Source organism: Nyctibius grandis, chromosome 6 (genome assembly GCF_013368605.1).
Source record: "Nyctibius grandis isolate bNycGra1 chromosome 6, bNycGra1.pri, whole genome shotgun sequence".
Lineage (NCBI taxonomy): Eukaryota > Metazoa > Chordata > Aves > Nyctibiiformes > Nyctibiidae > Nyctibius > Nyctibius grandis.
The window spans coordinates 12,609,688-12,633,306 of NC_090663.1; the positions used below are offsets into that span (position 1 = coordinate 12,609,688).

General features: G+C 39.2%; 1 protein-coding gene across 1 annotated transcript in view; it reads right to left on the reverse strand.

Moving 5' to 3' along the window:
* Positions 1–23,619, reverse strand: part of SORCS2 (sortilin related VPS10 domain containing receptor 2) — a 596,489-nt gene that overhangs the window by 94,410 nt on the left and 478,460 nt on the right. The window contains exons 5-8 of the mRNA XM_068403090.1: positions 21,315–21,388; positions 9,921–9,985; positions 7,620–7,738; positions 3,578–3,667 (exon numbers count right to left, since the gene is read on the reverse strand). Of these exons, the coding sequence (XP_068259191.1) occupies positions 3,578–3,667; positions 7,620–7,738; positions 9,921–9,985; positions 21,315–21,388 (348 nt within the window). The remainder of the gene's footprint in view (positions 1–3,577; positions 3,668–7,619; positions 7,739–9,920; positions 9,986–21,314; positions 21,389–23,619) is intronic.

The window sequence follows — 23,619 nt, forward strand, 5'->3', positions numbered from 1 at the left end:
GGCTGAAGGAAAGAAGCCAGAGAGTAGTGGTCAGCGGGACAGAGTCCAGTTGGAGGTCTGTGTCTAGCGGAGTTCCGCAAGGGTCGGTTCTGGGACCAGTTCTATTCAATATATTCATTAATGACTTGGATGAGGGATTAGAGTGCGCTGTCAGCAAGTTCGCTGATGACACAAAACTGGGAGGAGTGGCTGAGATGCCGGAAGGCTGCGCAGCCATTCAGAGAGACCTGGACAGGCTGGAGAGTTGGGCGGGGAGAAATTTAATGAAATATAACAAGGGCAAGTGTAGAGTCCTGCATCTAGGCAAGAACAAACCCGTGTACCAGTACAAGTTGGGGACAGAGCTGTTGGAGACCAGCGTAGGGGAAAGGGACCTGGGGGTCCTAGTGGACAACAGGATGACCATGAGCCAGCAGTGTGCCCTTGTGGCCAAGAAGGCCAATGGCATCCTGGGCTGTATTAGAAGGGGTGTGGTCAGCAGGTCAAGAGAGGTTCTCCTCCCCCTCTACTCTGCCCTGGTGAGGCCGCATCTGGAGTATTGTGTCCAGTTCTGGGCCCCTCAGTTCAAGAAGGACAGGGAACTGCTAGAGAGAGTCCAGCGCAGAGCCACGAAGATGATTAAGGGAGTGGAACATCTCCCTTATGAGGAGAGGCTGAGGGAGCTGGGTCTCTTTAGCTTAGAGAAGAGGAGACTGAGGGGTGACCTCATTAATGTTTATAAATATGTAAAGGGCAAGTGTCAAGAGGATGGAGCCAGGCTCTTCTCAGTGACATCCCTTGACAGGACAAGGGGCAATGGGTGCAAGCTGGAGCACAGGAGGTTCCACTTAAATTTGAGGAAAACTTCTTTACTGTGAGGGTGACCGAACACTGGAACAGGCTGCCCAGAGAGGTTGTGGAGTCTCCTTCTCTGGAGACATTCAAAACCCGCCTGGACGCGTTCCTGTGTGATATGGTCTAGGCAATCCTGCCCCGGCAGGGGGATTGGACTAGATGATCTTTCGAGGTCCCTTCCAATCCCTAACATTCTGTGATTCTGTGATTCTGTGATTCTTTTCAGGGTTATTTTTCAATGAGATTGCTGCACTGGTCTTGTTTATAGTGCGGTCCAGCAAACACAACACAGGTCGTAGTGCACTGCAGAAGAGTAGTAGAAATAAATGACTGGTGAGGACTTCTTAAACGGGTTTTGCTGCCAAAGAAAGCTCTATGGAACAGAGATCTACGTCAGCCACTGTGTGCCATGTCTCCAGCCCTCCCATAACATTTGCTGCTTTTCACAACTGATGCAAGCTCATCTGTTACAAAGTCCTGACAACTTTCACCCATTTATTGAGATGTGTCAGATAGCTAGATCTGAACCCAAATAGCATGCCTTTTATTAATATAGTGTACTGTGATATTGACATTTAAATCAGAGTCATGGGTCATGAAGGAGGTATAGTTCACATCCAACTTTTTTAAAAAAAAGTCACTTTCCTAAATGTTTGAGTAATTATACACACATGGAATATGAACTACTGTCTATAATCGTAACACTGTGCAACTCTTAAAAATTTGAGTTAGTATGTCCATCTTCTACATGATGGCAGTATCAAGAAGGACAAACAATGCTGCATTGGCCAAATGCAGCAGATCACTGGGACTGAGAAGGAAATTGCAATGGAAAGGTACAGATTCCTGCACAGGCCATCCAGAAGCAGAAGGAAGACCCACCCAGGTCTCTCTCACAAGATTTCTGCGCTTCCATTTCTCAACAGACAACATTTTCCCATGCAAGTTAGCATAGTTCACACTTGCACTAATGTGCTGACACTTCTTTAGGAAATTTGCCGTGGGGAAAACATTCGTGACTTGGTGATCTTTATGTGATTTAAATTATTGTCAGCTAACGCACACTTCTAATTACTGATTTGGGTATTTGAAAAAATACCTTAACTAATTAAACATTTAGGGAAACATCCTTCCTCCCCCATCTCCAGGATCACCTTAATCAAACACCTCTTCGCTCCCTCCCCCCCCTTCCTTCTCTCCAGTCCCTTGTTTCCACCTTGTTTTAATTGGTTCCTCCCAACTACTCCAGTGAGGCAATTGGCTGTGCAGGAGGTTGGGGTCATCTGCAGAAGGGTTTCTTTCTGCTGCTCTTTGCTTATTCTTTGCTTTCCTCCATTGCTCCTCACTTGTTTTTTCTGTCCCAGCATAGGTCACCCATGGGCTGAAGTCCCTTGGGGTGTCCCTGCCCCAGCAGGAGCTGCCCAAGGGCTGCAGTCTCTCAGGGTGTGCACATCCAGCATGTTTTACAATTTAGAACTGGATATTCTCCTGTTGTTTTCCTAATTACAAATTTCCCCAAGAAAGTATAAAGGTCACACTGAAGGCCTTAAAAAGACTGAAATAATTATGTGGAAGGGTTGATATATTTACCTGTCCTTGGCTATACACTTCTTGTCAATAAAGATAAATAAATAAATAAATAGCTGTTTCCATAGAGCTACTGGGAGCATATCCCAAATAATATCTGAGGATTTGATTTCAGGGTTTTGTTAAAATGTTGTATATTTAAAACCAGAAGACTACAGACCACTTAGATTAAAAAAAAAAAATCAGACATCAAAAAACAACAGTAAACACATTCGTTGTCTTAGAATAACAACAAAAGAAGGAAATACTTTGTACTCCACTGTCCTTCATTAGATGAGCAATGAATTAAACCTGTGCATTTCAAGACTTGCAAAAATAACGTGTCTTAGTTCTCTACCAAGTAAGTGACAGAATCACATAGAATCACACGAAAAGGCAGGAAACTCAGGAGGTCTCTAAGCCGACCTCCTGCTGGGAGCAGGGTGAGCTGGGAGGCCAGGCCAGGCCAGGTTACCTGGGGCTTTATCCAGCTGGGTCTTTAAAATCTCCAAGTCATTTTTCTTCAGGATTGTAGAAGCCTTCTAACTATACATAAAGTTATGAAACACATTAAGTGCAGCATAAAAATTTAATTGCATGAGTTAGAACATATGTAAATAACTGTCTGTGCTTTATTGCTTATTTACTATGCAAATATAGAAACTCTGTCACTACAAAAATATGCTAGACTGAAGGAACCTCTCAATAAGCGTTGCCATTTTGTTAAGTACTTAAAGTTCATATTGAGATTCTTTAATGAAATAGAGCACCATCAACTGGTAAAATTCTCTTGTATTACTATTCATGCTTACACCAGAAAGCAGCATGTGGAGTCAAACTGTAACTGATTCTTGAAAGAACACTCGCTCAATATCGTTACATTGCCATTGGGTGTGTAGTACTGTTTGTGGAAGAAAAGCTCAAGAACTATTGTGGTAACTGATGACAAATAACCTATCATATGTTCTCGCCCTCTATGGTTTATGAGCTACTACATTCCTAGAATAAAAATAAAAACAGAAGTGTAAGAATATACCACAACTGTGATTCAGAAATCTTTGCAAGAAGAAATTATGATCTCAGAATAATGAGGTTAAAAAAGAAAAGAACAAAGCTAGTGTAGGTGGAAAGAGAAGAAGAAAAATATATAAATAGAAAGAAAAATGTGTATACTTACTTTTGGCAATGCATATTTTGGCAACTTCATCTGTACAAAGCCATTGCGACGGTAAGACACATAATATTTGGTCTGATTTGCCGATGTTGTCTATACAAAGGAAAAACAGAACCCTGTGATAGTTTATGTTAAATCTAAAGTGTCTGTGACAGAAGACTGTTTTTTTTTAACCTGCAACTGAAATACATAGCTATTACTTCTATTGCATGCAATTAATTTGCACAGTGTACTCCTAAAAAAATAAATTCAAAACTGTGAGAAAACAGACTCCAAACAGACTTATGCTCTCCCTCTCTTTAGGAAGAAAAAAAATTATTTACTTCCCTCTTTTTCCATTTTAGCTGTCATGGGTGATACCTGAGACTTCAGCATCTCACTATCCCCAGTCCTTATTGGTATCTCTGTACCCACTGGCCTCCCACATTTCTGCCCTTTTGTAGAAACCCAGGCTGCAGCACCTTCCGGGTAAAAGACAGGGGGGAGGTACGTTGGCCATGAACACCAGGTACCTCAAGGGCACGTGATACTCCAATGGCGCTATTCAAAGCAGAGCAATAAAGGCTAAATAAATCACGCTAACATTATGTAAAGCATTAGCTATATGTGACTAATATTTTCTATACAGAATAAAATATTTCCCAGTGCAAGATGCTGATATGCCACCTGGAGGATAATGATGCAATTCTGAACCCAATTGTTAGTCAGTTTGAAAGTCAGCAATACGTCCTGAAGACACAATTATAAGCTTAAATAGAGAGGTTAAACATGTATTTCAACTGCTTGCATGTGTGGAACCGAAGACAGATTAAATTTTATGTAAAATACTTGGGGGCTTATGAAGATTTGCACCAAAGCAAGCCAACAGAAACACGCAGCGAAAGGAACACCGCTGTATGACTATTACCCATTAGCCCCTTTCTCCTCTTCGTAATAGCAGATACACTGGTCATTTTAAGACTTTTACCCTATTCACAAAAAAAAACAATGCAATATTGCTCCAAAGTACCAAAAGGAAGATTCTAAATAACCATCAATGAAAATACTCAACTAACATCCTCCCTAGGATTTTCTAGACAGAAATGTAACGCCAAAATCTGTGCTGGTATATAAATCTGCACATTTCCAACACATTTCCAACTAAGCCTCTTGAGCACCACCAGACTAGATTAGTAAAGGTTTTTGCCTTTGGTAAATAATATTTCACATTTTTTTCATATTCATTTTTCCCAGAAGATCAGCTAGGTACAGCTGTTCAGTCACTTTCACTAAGTTTATAAAGGGTGGCTGCTTTGCAGGAATGAACTGGTAAAAAAAGAAAATGGAAGAAGTGAAATGTAATGTGCAAATTTTTCTCCTTGTTGTCCATGACAAATCAGATTGTGGAACAGAAGCACAGACTCGTCTTCTTTCTTTGACTTAGAAAATCCATTTAAAATCCTACCCTAATCTCACTGTTTTTCTCCTCAAGTTTTGTGTTTAAAAAGGGAATCTGATTTGGAAAACAGCCTATCCTGAAGCATGCAAATTTGACTTGGCTTGGTAAAAATAGAGTTGATGCATGACACCAAGTCCACCTGCCTGAATATTTTAAAGATATCAAAGTATTTAACATCATAATAATTTCACTCTTTTTTAAACCAATTTCTTTTTTTTGTGGTAGAAAAAATGGGATTTCTTAAACGATGGATTAAACAAAAAACATCACCATTTATTTAATTAGTGTTAAATTGCAGTCTTATCCATCTTTTTCATAGCCTTGTTCATTATGCATTTATTTTTATGTCACTCATTTTAAATGACTGAAGATGATGCAAGACAGCAAAGAATTGGAGTGGAAGCAGCTAGTCGTGTCAAGCCTCACTGTCATTAAAGGCTGGTCTGGGCTTAAAAATAGAGTTGAAACTTTAATCCTCCTACTAAAATCACCTCTGAAACTGTCTGACTGTCAGTGTAAACTAGAAAGAAATGAGTATTAGGAAGTGTCCTGATCTTCGTGGATATAGACGTACTAATAGAAATGGTGTTAAGATCTTCCTCTGAGATGGAAAGTCTGAGATTTGGGACAGGATTAGCAGTGGAGACCTGCAACGCTCTGATTCACAGCTGCATAGCTGAGGCATGTGAGAGATGCCAGGGGCAATAAAACAGTCTCAAACTCTCCTCTCTTTTTTGCACAGATGATTCTGTCCCACCTTCTTTCTGAGAGATATTGCTGTGATATTAAGAGGAGTCCCTGGTCTGATGCTAACTTACATAGCAATATTTTTGCCTAGTGCTAAAAGAATTTCCATGTGGTATTGAAAGTATGCTGTTTCTCAGATGCACAGCTGCTGTGTTGGTTTCACTGGAACAGTTGTGTCCTGCATCACACCTCAGGGGTGGCTGTGCTTCAGATGTGACTATAGGATCCTAGAGTCTATCTATCCTCCAGTAATATAGATATGGTTAACTGTAAACCAATTTAGCAATAAGAAAGATTTATGTTACATACTCTCATTTACTGCAGGTAAGTCTGAAAGAAAAAGACTAGAGATGTTTCCCCTTCATGTGGAATACACACAGATCTGTTCTACTGGCACTAACATGTCTCAAATCTTCAGAGACTACGTTACCAATGGCATCATTTTGCTAGCAGCAACTGTCCATAACTTTATGTGTATGTTTCCAGGTTGTACTTCCATTTCGTGTCTGCCCATGCCTGGCATGAGAGAGAGTAACAACCGCTCGAGATGCATTTATACAAGACGTCTGGCAAAACAAAATGCTTGAAGAGGTTTGTATTTTGCTGAGCACAGCAGTCTGGAAGTTCACATGGTGTGAAGCACTTCTCACCATCTGCACACTGTGAAATGGATTTTAGAGTGTGCCTGAGGGGAGCCACAGATAATAATACCTTTGAGGAAGGTGCCATGAGTGCTAGACCTGAGCTGAAACATGCCTACTTTAACTCAAAAATACTTTTCCAAATCCATTTTGCTGTTTCTTTGTGGTACTAAAAGTTCTAAGCCACATGGGCCTTTGAAACCACTGTGCCAAACAAGAGGAAGACAGATCTTTTGTCTATCAATTTACAGATCCTTTTGGAAGAAACAGCCACAACAGGGGAAAGCTGCAAAGAAGCCAATCTGATGTACACCAAGGCAGCGGTGGGGAGAGCTATCCATCACCACAAAATTGCTTTCCTGCAAGAGTCAATAAACAAGCCTTTGCAACAAGCAAATCATATCAAAGTAAAGGAAAAATGATAGCCAACCACTGAGGAAAGTATATTTTTCCCTAGGAAAATCAAAAAACCCACATAGGGGAGAACCTTTCTTCAGAAGTTTATAGTTCTGACAGATTCAAATCACAACCAGTCTCAAGCAAATTTTCGAGTGTGCCTGAGCTGTACATGGTGCCATAAGGCTGACGGAGTTCCAGTCCAGGTTTCTGCATGCAGGTCTTGTAGCTTGGGAATGAAATAACCCCAGTGTAATCTGGACCATCAAAAGTTGCTCCAAGCTTCCCAGCTATAGCCATTTCACCCTTTCGCTTCCTAAGCACAGCTCTATAAATTCTTTCCCAGGAAAACCTCTTCACAGGAGAATCCATGTGAAGAAGATGAGCCACTACTCTGTCAGTGGCTTTCCTTGGATGCTCTTCTCAGGGAAACTTTTTGTGCTATGGAGGTACTGGAAACAACCCAGAAGAGGTTGTAAGCCTAAAAATGAAAGGGTTGCATTTTGCCTAAACACACAAGAGTATTTATAAAAAAGTAACTTTGAACCACACAATCCACTTGAAAATTTCGATCTACTTAAAGCTATGTCAGTGATAAATTAAAATCAACCATACAAATAGGCAACTGGCTGCAAAAGTTAAGGATGCATTGGGGGTTTTTTTGACTGATAAAGGAGGGCTTTATTCCATGTAAAAATTCATAAATCATCATTCATACTCTGAAGTAGGTTTCTCCATGCTCCTCAATTACTGTGTTGCTGCACTGTTTAAAATTTAATTTTTTAATTTGCAAATGGTCTGTCTCTCCAGAAAGTGGCAGTACCTGAAGGAATATGTAGTCATCCTGCACAGTCAGGGAATCCCGATCAGTGCCACCAGCAAACTGGACCGTCATTGTCTTATCAGAGCAATTTGAATCTGGCAAGTGATTGTAGCGATAACCTGAGGGAAAAGAGACAGAAACATATGACAGGGCTATCAAGGGGAAAAAGAAGCAAGCAGTATAAAATATTATTCATGCAGGAAGAGTGCTGCCTTTGCCAGTCAAGTTAGTTGTAAAATTATTGTATAAAACCCGCATACAAGAGTTTTTCAGTCTCCAGTGTACTGAGAATATATTAACTGCTTACAGTTCAGATCATTTCCTGTGAGGCAGCCTGTTATTATCAAATTTTGCTGGTCCAGAGAGATTAGGGGTTAGATGAATGAGACATTCATGGGTGGGGATAATAGAAGGAGCGTCTTTTTTCACTTAACCTATGCGCAGAGATGAATTATTCACTTGGAGAAATGGCAGCCTGACACAACATAACCGAAATCAATAGATCAGCCCCAGTACAAAATGGTGATGAGTGAGAAGCGAATCAGACTTCATTTAATGGACAGCATTGCAGAATTTAAAGGCTATTTTCAAAGCTCTGTAGGGAAGTCAAGACACACTATTACACACTATTGGAACCGCTCTGGTGGGGCAGGACTTCTATATTCAGAGTTAATACCTTGTTGAAAAAGGCTGAACTGATTTATAGCAGTGGAGGCTATGGCCTCTCACTTCCTCTCCAGTTAGCAGTGGGCAAGGAATATCCTCTCTGCCTGGGCTCTTACAACAGCATCACTGCATCTTCGATGCAATCTGCTCTTATTCAGAGAGAGCAGAGCCAATAATCTTATCTTCCATCAGCTGTGGCCCAAAGACCTTCTCCTAGATTCAAGCACTTGTACAGCTCACCCTTCCTCGCAAGCTTCTGAGCACAAAGTACTTGAGTGACTTTCCCATACTCAGTGAGAAAAATGTTATATACGCAATCCTGTGTCCAGATCATTAATTCTCCCCACGCTCCAGACACAGTATGAAAGAGCAAATAATGCACCCCCAATGCATGTTCTTCAGTACTTTCACAGTGTGATAGGAAATGCATTCCGCATTTTATGACTTTCAATTAGAAAAGGCCAAACCAGTATACTAGATACAAATATTTGTTTTAAAAACTGGATCTGTTCAAGAGGCAGTTAGTCAATCCAAGTTCTCCTGCTTATGTCCAAATCATCACCACAAGGATATTTGAGCAAGCGCAGCAACAGGCCATCAAAAAGTCTTGCAGATATTCATACTCACATGACAAGCATTATAGTTCTTTATCAGATAGGTAGTACAAAGATGCTGTTTCCACTAATCAATGGCAATGCTTGTACTGACCATAAGTGCATAAAGTCAGTTTTTTGAGAACCCAGACAGGAGATATTTCATGAGATTTTTTTTTTCCCTGCTGCTTCTGTTAAATAAAAAAAAAAATTCTTTCCATCCAGCTTCTGAAGAATCTTCTGACACTGCCTCTAAACAGAGCAGCTGATGGGGCTGTGCAGGGGTCACCAAGTCTCAAAAATCTCACTGTTAAAAGATTTAGAAATTTTGTCATCCAGATTTTAACATGTTAACTTTGATTTTTTTAATAGGACTGAAATGAAGAAAAGCTACTGGATCAGGGAAAGTAGAACTGTGCATTCCTTACAACTAATTTTTAAGACTGCACAGGAACTTAGATGACCTGATTCAAGGAATTAAATTATCTTGCAGGAGTACAATTGGTAACAAGAAACTACACAAGCTTTTGGAATCATGATGACTCTTCAATACAGCACATCCTGACTGCTAATCTCCTTTTTCATTTATTTTCCTTTTCAAGTCTCAAAATATACCGGATACTGTAACACGAGAAAAATTCTAGGAGATGGTGGTTAGTGCAGTAGGACTGACATATGCAACGATTCACTAACAGACACTTACCCAGCACTAACACTGCATTGTCAGTTTTATTTGCAAATCAGGAAAAAATGTTCAATGTTTAACTGCCAGAATAAATTGCACTATTAATGGACATTTTCAGCAGACCATAGCATCTCAATGGCAGTTCGTCTTAGAGTGGAAAACAAGTAAATTTAAAATTATACTATATTTTTATATAACAGGACAGCTTTGCTGACTACAGATAAACAGAGAAAGAATCTGACTTGCACAGTTTCTCTTCTGACTAGTTTTAAAAACAATCAAAAAAGTGCGCTCTCCTAAATAAAGAGGAATGACTATACAGTAGGGTATCAATTGATAACATTTTCATCTGCATACCTCCACTGGGGTCCTGGATTTCCATATGAACTAAATCTGGGTCTCCGTCAACTCCAGCAATGGCCCTGTGAACAGAATATAATCAAGTTATGTAGTGCCAGCTACAGAATAATAATTACGTGGATGGAAGAAAAGAGAGGATTTCATACTAACCAGCTTTAACATCCTAGCTGGGAAATTAAAATAACCCCATTGTATAATGTCCTGTTACTAACATCTAGATGGAAACTATTTTTCTGTACTTGACATTATGTTTTTCTTAAATTTCTTTAGAATCTCTTTTACTAAAATATGCATACAAATAGGATCAGTTGGAGAAAATAACAGAAATAGGTATGAAATTGGAAACAAAACTTCATAATCATGAATTGAGATATATATATATACCCACACAGCTATGCATACACTCACATGCACGGCAAGCACTAGAGCATCTTTTTACAATTACCTTTGACATTTGAGACTACAAGGCAGATTTAGTGCTAAAAAAGACTTAGATTCAATTTTTATTAGAAATATCTTAAACTTGACATATGGCTTCCATAACGAATTGATACATCTTTGGTTAGTATATTCAAGAGAAGAGTAGATTCTGCTTTGACAAAGGAAGAAAGTGAAGAATAATTTTGAGAAAAATATCCTGAGAAGGAAATTCAGTCAGAATTGATCAAGGTGCAGTTTAACTTTCAAATGTTGTAATGGGAATACAGGCTGATTTTCTCTTAATATCTTCCACGTCAAATATGCTCAGCCAAACGATGAGTTTTCTACCCTCAGGGCTTCCATCCCAACCTGGGAATGGCAGCCACAGTTGCACTTTTTTTCTGGCCCTTCCATTGTCATTAGTCAGGCAGATTCTGCAGAGAAAGCTTTGAGCTGACAGTTGTGCTGTCAGTAAGCAAAGCAGAATCCGGCCCCACTCCCATAGCTACATCGCTCTTCACAGGCTCTTCACTGGCATGGTAAGAGTCCATCGAGTCAGCAGATGTGAGTTGAAGACACAAAAAGGAGATGATACATTGAGTGATAAAGTGCAGCTGGATGCAGATATTAAAAAAGCCCATTAAAATACTTAAGCGAAAATTATCATTTTGATACAATTACTAATAATCTAATGCAATGAAACTATACTTTGGATTGAAATGACATCATTGTTTAATGATTTTAATAGCATTGATTTATGAGGAGTGGTTAAAACTCAGACTCAGTAATTGGTGGCTCCTTGGGCCAGGGGGAAGAGACTGGATGATTTCCACTGCTGCATAACAACCAGAAATAATCACATATGCTATTTTTCCCTAATAAGATAAATGATCAGTGCAAAGAAGAAAGGGGAGGGAGGGATTGAGCCCCCGCCAAGCCATGAGATATGAAGGAAACTTCTAGTGGGAATTTTTTAGTAAATGAATGGAAAAATCTTGCATTTACTAAGAAATTGGTCTCTGAAATACAAACTATTCCAGCATTTTGGAGGCAACACATAAAGTCAGAGAAGATTTTATATTCACTGAGGCCTGATAAGAATATACATGATCAGAGGGAAGGGATCTGTGAACTTTTTGCTGTATGTGCTGTATCTCTTTTTCTAGATATTCCCAACACCAAATCAAACCTGCTATCAAATCTGCGGTCAGCTTTTTGAAGGAAGAAAATTATATTTGCTGAATATTTTACTTTTTGTGCTGGACCTCATGCAGCTGAACCACAAACTAATAGAAACTGTGGGGTTGAAATTTTCTGAGGCTCAGCCTGACATGCTGATCAGCATCAATAACACAAAGATAGTTTTTGGGTAATTTTGAAGCAATCTCTTGTATCTATAATTTATCACACACAATTTCACAAGCACAGTTGGAGATATTTGTCAATATCTTTACCTTCTCGTATTTCTTTCAACAGCTCAGAAGAGACAATGATCTCATGTCTACCATCTTCCTCCTAACAGTGGCAGCTGGCACAAGTAGCCTCTAATCTTGTTTCCAGTGTAATCTTTTAGTGCAAGAAGCTGTAACTGATCGGTTTTAATGAACACTGCATGGACACAGAAAATGAAAGTCTCCAACCCAGACTACTTTACTCCTTTAGACTTTTATTTGAGTACATGTGAATAAATCACAAGGAAGAAACCCAGGAAAAAGTAACAGCTCTTTCCCTCTGAAGTTCAGACATTTCCCCTACCCCTCCTTTTAAAACTACCCTCTATTAATCAGGAGAACAGTTACTTCCAAATGGTAAGTCCTCTGTTCCTAAACCAGCTGGATCACCTTCCATGGTGTCCATTGACTAAAAAGAAGGTTTAGGAAGACAGCTCCATGCTGCAGTTTCACAGGCATTTCTTCTCATTGCTCTACCAGATTATGCCACTCCATTTTGTGTCCCCAATCTTGCCTCTCCTTCACCACCTCAGCCGTCCCATTGAACTTGCCAGGTTTAATTGGGAATTGTTTAATTTAAAGGTGACTCTACAAAGATGTAAGCCACAAGGCTGCCAAAAGAAATTATCATTAAGCGATATCTGTAGTTCTCTAACTTTAGACAAGTCTAACAGGTGAGATGCACCCTTTAAGCGTAGAGTTTACCCATTCTGAAAGGCACAAATTAAGTAAGTAGAATATTTCAAAAATATGTTTTGTGTTTTTCATTACTCTAATTGTACAGATGAGCTATAACAGCAGAGACTCTATTTACTCACTGAAGACATTACACCCTCAAAGTCTACTGTTGAATGTCAGCCTTGGAGCAGAGTTTCTGAACTCCAAAGTCCCTTTACCCAGCTTTATAATCACATAGGAATAGTCCTTTCTTCTTTTATTGAAAAAAAAGACTCCATCTATTATAGCTGCTAAGAAAATCTTCAGAATAGAGTATAACCAATGCAGAGAACTTGAAGCTATATGCTTGAAGAATAAACTAATCTACTAATTTCAGTGGACTCCTCTGCCCACAGGACTTCAAAAAACCAATACTGTTATTTCACTTGTGCTTAAATCATGAACCAAAGGAAAAGTCGTATGACACTATGCAGGCTAAACACAGTCTAGGTCCCTCTGCCCATGTGATATAGCTTTCTTAAAATGATGGGCATAGAATGTACATACAGGAACACATATAGTAAATGATCCACTTAAAAGGAAGGTTCAATTATATATTTTTTCATATTGAGGGAGAAATGTAAGACAACCTTTTTTTTGCATTTTCATTTACAAACTTACTACTACCACAACATAAACGCATTGTACACTGGTACAATTGGTATGCAAGGATTGTGTCCACCCATCCATTCACAAGCACAGTTTACTGTTCCTCAGCTGGCTTTAGGATAGGACCTCTTCTGCCTTATAAAGCACAGATGCAACGGACCCTGATAATCCAACAGCTTCTTCCTTTTTAGTTGTCATTTCAGCATCAGTTTTGAATCTTTTTTCCCCAAACAGAAAGAGCACTTTCTCAGGCACTATCTGTTTTTCTCAATTTCTGCAGGGTTTTTGGTTTTGTTTGGTTTAGAACTCCTCCACTTTTCTTCTCACAGATGTTTGCAATGAAACTGTTCACATCTCAGCAATCTGGGACCATTTCTTTATTTGTTTTACTTGGGTAAAGGAGGGCTTGCCACTGAATTTAGGCTTTTCTGGTTTGGGTTGTTTTAGCGTTTTACATTCAACCGTTGAAATTTCCAGTGAAATTCAGACTAACTTTAATTTTAGATCAGACAAATCTTCCTCGAGGAAAAAAAATATCTCTTGACCAAGTATACCACGCTGGATAAAGCAAGTGCAACACACCAGCACTTCAGATCCCATAACAGCGTGGTTACAACACTTCAGAATTAAAATAGCCCAACTCGATTGTAGAGTGGTGTAAATATAGGCAGCCTCTATATGCTTCTTCCCTTTCCTGTGAACACAAGTTCCCATTATCTCCCTTGTGCTTGTCTGACACCATGTTGAGCCTCTTGGAAAACTAGTCCTGCAGAATGGAATTTTAGAACCTTTTGGAGGGGATTCGTTTTCTGTTTCTTAAATCACCGGATCATGCCGGCAGTTGAGCATCAATCCTGTGGAAGAAAAGTGGCAAGATACCCATTTGTGGTGGTGCAGAGGTGAAATTGCCTCAGCCCTGGTGCAGCCTTTGAGCATGTCTAACCTCACTTATGTCACAAAGCTGCATCTAATGAAATATGATGAGAAGCATAGGGAAATCGGGGCACCTTTGTTTCCATTCAGGCCTGAATTTGGTCTCCTGAGGGACACTAGAGTCCTTTCTTATGCATACGGTTTTTTAGACTTTAGGGAAGTTCTCCGAAAAGATTAGCTGTTGTATGACCTAACTCTTCACGTCTCTGTATTACTGTTCTGCCAGATAATTCCACTGACCTTAACAGCATTATGTCAGCATGAAAATGCAATGGAGGGACTAACAAGCCCTCTGCATCTGCCTTGGTCTGTGTATAAATGTATACTCCATGATGCAACCATTAGGTATTTTATACTTTTAAATAACCATGCTAAAATTCTAAGAATTTAGAATTTTCTGTTTAGAATTCCAATTATGAGACCTTTGGCATTATTTTAACAATAATTTTTCTTTTATTCAGCTACCTCTCTTCACAAACTGCCCAGTATTTTCTTACTCTAGTTGCATGCAGTATTAGAAAAACACCAGTACTCACCTGAAATTGATATTTGTGTAATATACACGAACAAAAATACCACTGGCGTGTAACACTATGCATCTCAAAATGTGAATAATAAGCATTAGTCCCTTATATGATAATTACAATTCGTATTTTACTTTAAGCAGGAAACACTACTTTGTTTCCAGTAGTTCAGGCGCATTTTGTAGGGGAGCAGTTGTCTGCAAACACTAATGAAGTAGAGTCTGCTATGGACATATATCTTCACTACCTCCAATGGATCCCTTCGTTGTTAAATACTTGATGCAGTTCACTTGGGTGCATATTAATGGAGAGACATCTTCAAACAGGACATCTGAAAGCAAAACCAAATCAAAACAAACCTGCTCGCTGATATGCAGGAGCCTCCAATCAAAGGCCATCTGCAAACTGCCCGTCTCCTCAATCTACCCCTGTCATAATCCCTGAATATGAAGTTTATCCGAAAGGTAAGAAGTTCCCAGTTTATACTGGACTGATTTCTAGCAATTGGCTTAAGGGCACTGCCTTGCCTAGAAAGCAAGTCAAAAGCATGCAAATGCTTTCGCTGAGTAGCTTAAAATGGTATTGACTCTTGGCAACCTGGTTACTCAGGGAGACAAACACTATGATTTGATTCATACAAACTAAAAATACATTTGATTACGACTGATTTGTGTTTCAGGCCGTGCCGCCTTTGCATCTGCTTTGAAAGACGCACCTTCAATGATTCAGTCAATGCCCCACATGGCCAATGTGGCTGCTGCTCCTTATTACTCCCTAAGCTTAAAGGCTTTTTAACAAAAACATTTTTCCTGCCACCTTATCCAAACAGCAGAGCTGGAGTTGTTTGTCATTGCCATGGGTTGACCTTGGCTGGCCACGACGGTGCCCAGCAAGCTGGCTCTATCACTCCCCCTTCTTAACAGGACAGGGAGAAAATAAGATGAAAAGCACGTGGGTTGAGATAAGGACTGGGAGATGCTCACCAATTACCATCACAGGCGAAACAGACTTCACTTGGGGAAGATTAATTTAATTTATTGACAATTAGTAACAGAGGAGAATAGTGAGAAACAAAAACCAAACTAAAAACCACCTTCCTCCCTTCTTCCCAGGCTCAGCTTCATTTCCAATTTCTCTACCTCCTCCCCACTAGTGGCGCAGGGGGACAGGGAATGGGGGTTGCAGTCAGTTCATCGCATGTTGTCTCTGCTGCTCCTTCTTCCTCATGCTCTTCCCCTGCTCCAGCGTGAGGTCCCTCCCACAGGAGACATTCCTCCACAAACTTCTCCAATGTGAGTTCTTCCCACGGGCTGCAGTTCTTCACGAACTGCTCCAGTGTGGGTCCCTTCCGCGGGGTAAAGTCCTTCAGGAACAGACTGCTCCAGCGTGGGTCCCCCACGGGGCCACAGATCCTGCCAGGAGCCTGCTCTAGCATGGGCTTCCCGCGGGGTCACAGCCTTCTTCGGGCATCCACCTGCTCCGGTGTGGGGTCCTCCATGGGCTGCAGGTGGATATCTGCTCCACATGGACCTCCATGGGCTGCAGGGGGACAGCCTGCCTCACCATGGTCTTCACCACAGGCTTCAGGGCAATCTATGCTCCAGCACCTGGAGCACCTCCTCCCCCTCCTCCTTCACTGACCTTGGTGTCTGCAGGGCTGTTACTTTCACATATTCTCACTCCTCTCTCCCAGATGCTGTGGTGCATCTCTTTTACCCTTTCTTAAATATGTTACCACAGAGGTGCCACCAGTGTCACTGATGGGCTCAGCTTTGGCCAGCGGTGGGTCTGTCTTGGAGCTAGCTGGAACTGGCTCTTTCCGACACGGGGGCAGCTCCTAGTCTCTTCTCACAGAAGCCCTGAACGCCCCCTGCTACCAAACTTTGCCACATAAACCCAATACAGTCATACACATCACCACACAGTTAGAAATAGAAACAAATACCATTCCAAGTGATTAAGTCAAACGTAAGAATGACTGCCCACACAGATTCTTGGCTTCCCACACAACAGCGTTTCACACAAAATTCAATGTTAAAGGCTCAATGAAATCCTCTTTGCACTTCTCTCCCCTTCAGGGCATAACATCGCTGAAATCCCCTCCTTCACCTGACACTTGAATAGCCAGGAACTTGACATTAATGGGTACAGCTGTGATTGATTGCTCGTATGGGATTTCATGACGAGAACAGAATTTTGGTCCCCTGAGAACAACTGCTCTACCCACATAAACTCGTCATTTTTTATTTTTATGTTCTCAGCTCTCATGAAAATGGAGAACCTATAGCTAAAAATAAGAGTAACGGATACCCATAGCATAGGATCCACATATCCTAGTGAGTCGAGGATAAAGCATTTTCGGCTCTAGACAGAGTCATAAAGGAAGTGTGCTGGGCTTAATTCTCTGGTCATTATCGATTCATGACTTACTGTCCTGGGGTATATTTATGCTGGTGTAGACAGCCGATTCACAATCTATTCTTCGCTTATGTATTGCTAAGATCTATTTGAGAAATTGAAAGGAAGTTAACTGGTCCATAAGCCCTGGGGACTGAGAAGAATAGCAGCAGAGCCAGAGGAAGCCCAAACTGCACTGCTCTTTCTTCTTCTCAAGGATTATCACATAATACACCACTATTTTTTTTAAAATGGGCTTGATATATAAAACCAATTACATACCATGTGACATGTGGGTGTTTAACGTTTGGCTGGGATAGGTCATATAATTCTATTTCTAAAACAAACTCTTTTTATTCCCTCCTACAAATACACCAAGAACTGGAAAAATTACTTATAAAGGTTGCGTACTACAACATCCCTTAAACAGAAAACATCACGAGGGCAATACTGCATAGCCAGTTGCAGTTTATATGCAGCAGTAAAACTGCTCATGGTTATCGAAGTTTCTTAATTTTAAAGCACAAGGATTTGCTCAAAATTAAAATTTTTCACATTTAAAAAAAAAAGGATTTGAATCTTCCTAGCTTCCTAGTATTTATACAGAAATAAAAGATTTATTTTCTAAATGTTGACACAAAAAGAATTTTTTTGTTTTGAATTACAGTGTGACTTAGTATTTCATTTTAAGTTAATTTCAAATCTGCATTTCATGATTTTGCTTTGAAAAATTAAAATAAGCTTTTTAATGACCAATGTCAGAGCATTTATTTTCAGTATTTCCATATTTTATGAACAGGGTTTTTTTTTTATTTTTTCATTTCAACTTGAATAAGAAAACAAAAATAAAGACATTTCTAGAATACATCTGTTTTGCAAAAATCTTTACATCTATCTGCAGCCTTACAGTTCTTCCAGTTCTGATGGTTTTAGACTAGACTAGAATACTTTCAGTTGGAAGGAACCTACAACGATCATCTAGTCCAACTGCCTGACCACTTCAGCGCTGACCAAAAGTTAAAGCATGTTATGAAGGGCATTGTCCAAACAACTTTTAAACACCGACAGGCTTGGGGCATCAACCACCTCTCTGGGAAGCCTGTTTTGCCTCCTAAGATGCTAAGAGAAGACAAACTGCTATGAAGGATTAGTCAACTTTCCTTTCCAAAAGAATAAATGAAACAATTTGGGAAAATGGCTGGAAGGGGGGAAGAAAATGCCACACTGTATCACCGATGGGAAGAAAATATGCTATGCTCCTAAAATAGAGATGGTAGTATATACTTTCCACTGATACCAATATTGTTTCCTTTAGTTCCACTATCATGAAAGATCAAATTCTATACACTAAATCTGCAAAGATACTTAAGGGATGGTCCAGAACACTTGAAAAGCAAATAAAGCCTAGAAGATGATTTTGATATATTGCTTATAAACCTACAGTACAAGATCTGAACATAAATAGTTTAAAATACTCAGTCCCTACTGACCTTCCCTTAATATAAATATATAAGACATTCCATTAAATTAATTGCATTTAGATTTTCATTGAGTAAAAAAAAAAAATGCTTCTTGAAGAAATGCATGAAGATCTGGCTGCCGCTGGAGGCACAGAAAAAAATTGTTTTTACAAAGCACAGAAAAATATTATGACTGATAATATTTGTAGTTACCAGGCTGAAATAAAAATCTTAGACTATATTATCAACTTCAGTGGCAAAGCTCGACTGAAATAAAAGAAACATCAGCTAAAGATCTGCCCAGTGAAATGTTCTTGGCACAACCAGACAGTATCAGCAAGACACATGGCCTCATTTATAGAGAGATGTACAATTAATTTGAATAAATTTCACCTATCTTTAACACATCAGATGTTATATATTGCCAAGAAAACAATACTGGACTTAGTGTCCTAATAGTCAAGGTACGACAAAGCCCATATTCTTACATCTATTGAAAACTACACAAATACTTGTTTCTATCTAGCACTCAGATAACTCAGGTGATGAAGGCCATAAAGTAGTGGAAAGTTTCATATAATGACAGAGTAACTCTCACTGAAAGGTCATCACGCCCAACCCTCCACTCGCAGCAGATTCTTATATATTGCAATGTCCCATATGATATTGGGAGGAAAATATATGTATATATCTTTACTTCTATGGAAGTTTAAGAGAAGGATCATTTGGTACTGATGAGGCACTAAACTTCTGCTCCCAAATCCTTGCTGTTGCTGGCTGATACAGTTCTTGAGAGAAATCAGATGGTCTATATACAGAAAAGGGGAAAACAAAACCCTAGAAAATATTTCTAATTGTTAAAAATGTACAGACTCTTAGGATTTATTATTCTTATCTGAGAGGAATGTGACCTTTATGAACAACCATGACTTTGAAGTACTACATGGGAGTTATTCCTATCGAAGATCCAGGATGCTTCCTTGCTTGTGTCTGAATGATACGAGGAAACATAAGGATTCTGAAACACAGCAAGTATTAAACATGCGCTTGCTGGCTTTAATTCTTACATACAAAAAACACTGACAGATTGTTTGAGTCAGAGCAAACCTGACACATATTTCAGTGGTATGCTAAGTTTTTCATAATTTAAGTGCGCTAAATATACCTAGACTCAGGTAAGAAAAACACCATTAAACAAGTCTGAAAGAGAGATGCGTCCACTGTTCTTTCTTACCTGATAGTGACTTTGATGGTTTTCAGACCTAATTCATTTGAAAAATGTTTTGATCAGAGAGCCACATGCCCTACTGATTTATATCCTATATAATCTTGCTAAGGAAAAATCGGTTATAAGGCAGACATGACACTTCTGACCCACTACGTTACTTCTAAATGATTATACCCTTTCACATGGTAGTTAAGAGACATGTAAGATGTATCACCTATGAAACTCCAGCTGCTGTGTAGAAATAAGTTCTTCAATAAGGCTATATTTTGCAGGAGAAAGTAAGCAGAAAGTGTCAGGCTGATTCAAGTATTTCAGCAGAAAAGGTTGAGACAGGTTAGGTCTTGTGCTCTCAGCTCTTTCAAACATGGTTTACCCTGTCCACGTGTCCCTGCCCTGGGTCACAACCTCCCCTCTGCCCAGCTTCAGCAGCAGCACACATGCCAGCACACCTCTGGACTCACCAAATTACATTTTGGGCCAGTGGCCAACGTATCTGTAGGTACCATAAAAGCTCTGCATGCTTTGTAACCTCTACACCAGCAGTTTAAGCAGGTTGGGGTTTTGTTCATTTTGTTTTTCCCCAACTATGGCCAGGATGAGTATCTATTTCAACTCAATCTACCTGAAGAACAAGGAGGATAACAGCATGAATGCCAAACATCGCAAATATTGCAACCAAGATGAGGTAAATCCATTTCAATACTGACTACACCACTAGCAAACCACAAAATACTGCTGAAAGTCAGATATGCCTCCATAGACATATGGATAATTAAACTTTATGTAACTGATACAGATCAGAGTCCTTCTAGAACTAAAATCAAAAGTCATTTAGGGAATGGAAGTGTCTATCATGTTATGACTAATCTTATAATGAAAAATATCAGTTATTGGTAATGATACACTTATGCACCATCCATACTTACACACTGAACCACAACGTAAAAGGGGAAATTCTCTGGCTTTTTCAATAGAAATCAGATAAATGTTGAGAGTGCAAACTGACCATATTTAAATACAGAATCAATTGAAACCATTAGCAAAAGGTTAATTTTGGTGTAAAAGAAGTTATACACTTCCAAAATTAATTTCATTTGGATAAAAAACAGGCAGTGACATATTCTTCAAACATTTTGTCAAACTGCTTAAATCACTTCTTAAACATTTTGAGAGACTACAAAATATATGAGCTGAAAATGAAATAATTTGATATATGTGTACTTAATAAAGTCATATTTTTCACCAGTTTCCTTCATAGCGTAAGTTTATATATGACTCCAGTTAATAGGTCTGATTCAATCCCTCTTTTTAAAAATGTTATAGATTTTTCTCTGCAAAAAGACTGCTCTCCTTTCTAAAGATCAATTTCACCAGTAAAACGAAGAGCAATTTCATTGGACACTACAGCTCTCTTTAAATCTTGGGCTCCATAGATCCAGATCTATAACCCTTATATGTGCTGACACTCAATATGATCACTGGCATGAGTATGAATTTGCAATAGTAGACACAGCAACACTGACATACTCAATCTGCAAAAGATGCCAAGGCTAGTACTGTCCCCATCAGTACCTTTGGAAACATCTTTCTTGATTAGAATTAAATACTTTTTCTGTTCAGTTTTTTTATTTGGAAAATAACAGACTTCTTACCAAAAAATATGATCTTTTGAAACTCGTTCCTGCAGAAGAATCCATTTTTTCCCCAAGTCAATGGATACATAAACCTACAAAAGAAAAAAAAAAAAAGGAAGAAAAACTAGATAGGACACTGTTGATGTTGTATATCTTCAAAGACAGGTCCTCTGTCACCTTTAAAATGACAAATTGCACACCAATTAAAAAAAATCATTACCAGAAACTGTCTACAAAGTTTTTCAGAGTAATAACCTTTCATAGAGAAAATCTTTTAACATATAATCTATAATGAACAAAACTCAGTGACAATGTCTTCTTGTTTACCACGAAAACAATTCACAGTTCATTTTGGGTCAGATTCCTTTTTACCTCAGCATGGCTACAGAAGAGGCACGGTAAGAGGATACTTTTCTTCCTCTTCCCATTCATTGACCAAATAAGCACAGATGTTTTCTTTATGCTTCTAGCCTTAATCCCACCAAAAATACTTAAGCCAGGAAGTCAATGGATTTAAAACTCTGCTAAAATAGAACCAAAAGATACTAGAGAAATGCTTAAGAGATTTGATGAGGAGAGATGAAGTTAAGGGCTTGCTTCATGGATATCAATTTGTGACCCATGAGAAATGGTCACTCAGCAGAGAGGCAGAAGATGGCCTGGAGGAGCATGGTTTCCAGCTCCACCTTTCCTCTGAACAGTTCACCCCGGTAAAAAAACAAATGCTAATGATATGGACAGATATCAAGAGTCCAGATGAAAGCTGGTTTTCTTCAGAATAAAGTAGGATATAAAAAAGCTATTCAAAAATCTCTCTCCTTCAGCATTTGCCTTCATAATGTCTTTCTTCTAGTTAAAATAGGAAGTATCTATCAGACTTCTAAAAAGACAGATTTAAAGCCCCCTGCTGTTGGCATGCATTGCTTATTTGATCCAATTTACATATGATGGGTTTTCTCTTAGTATCTCTAATAGGGAAAAAAAGGCAAGTAAAACAGTTCTTCTCTGATGCGGGAATAAGTCATCAGTTCAGTCACTGATTGTTCTGAGGGAAAGTGTCTTTTGAGGACTAGCAAGAAATGCTTTTGTTTTAAAATGACAGGTTCAATGAAAAAAAAACCACGATTATGTTTTATGTTTTACTACAGAAAAATGGCAATATTAATATGTAAAGATAAAGACTGAGGTAAGTTTTGTCAGCATAAACTCTATGGGTAAATTTGCTAAAATTTGAATTAGAGATTCACATTATTTCCCAGTTACTCTGCACTTCACAATGACCGGGCTTTGTTCTACTGCATGCTCAATTAAAGAGGGTAGATCACAGTTTGGGTAAGGAACTACAGTCAGGACTCAGATTGCTTAATTTAGCGTTCACCCAGTCAATCCATAGACAGCAACGATAAGGAATCAGAGTCATCACCCTCGGCGGTAAATGCATTAATGATGGGGCTGCAGAGTCAGGTTCCTGATTTGCCTGCTAACTTTCTGATCTTAGTTTTATTTTTTTAATTATTATTTTATTTATTTATTTATTTATTTGCTATTTTATATTATTATTAGGTTTGCTGCAATCAGTGTATTTTATAGCATATAGCTTAGAGCAACCACCTGGGAGGGAGGGATGTGGCTTTGAATGGGCTAGACTGTGCAGGATGGTGAACCTAAGCTTCTTACTTCTTCAAACATTTCTCACCACAGGCATTACAGAAAAGAAAAACATTGGTTTGACCATCTTTCTAAAAGGGTGGATCCTGCTCAGCTCGTTACCTGCCTCAGCAGACTGCTATAAATCTGGAAGAGATGATCATTTAATGTGCTGCCCTAACCTTGGTGTCCATGCTGCAAAGAAAGCCAAGAATCCAGAGGTTCCTAGCAAGAGGGAAAAGAGCTATTTAGGATAAGGGACAACACTGGCACATGAACAAAGGAATACAGTTTTGTCATGGATAAATTTTGGAAGAAATAGAAGATTCCTGCCATTAGAACAGTGATCCCTGTGGAGTAGTGGCCAAAAAAGACCAAACTAAACCCAAACCCCCACCACCAAACCCAAACTACCTCCTCCCCTCACACACATTTAAGACTGAAGCCTGGGAGCCATGAATGAACAGTTTGGTTTAATGTAGGGGGAAGTCCTTGTAATCTTACGGTAAGGGAGAGTGAAGTAGGACTGAGAAGGCATAGTCAAACTGAGAGGAATTTTTAACTGATACAGTATTTGAAATCAATAAAAAATAATGTGTAACTTATGCACACATTCAACTCTAATTAAAAAAGAGACCCATATGTGGTTTGTTTTTTAACGGATACATATGATAAA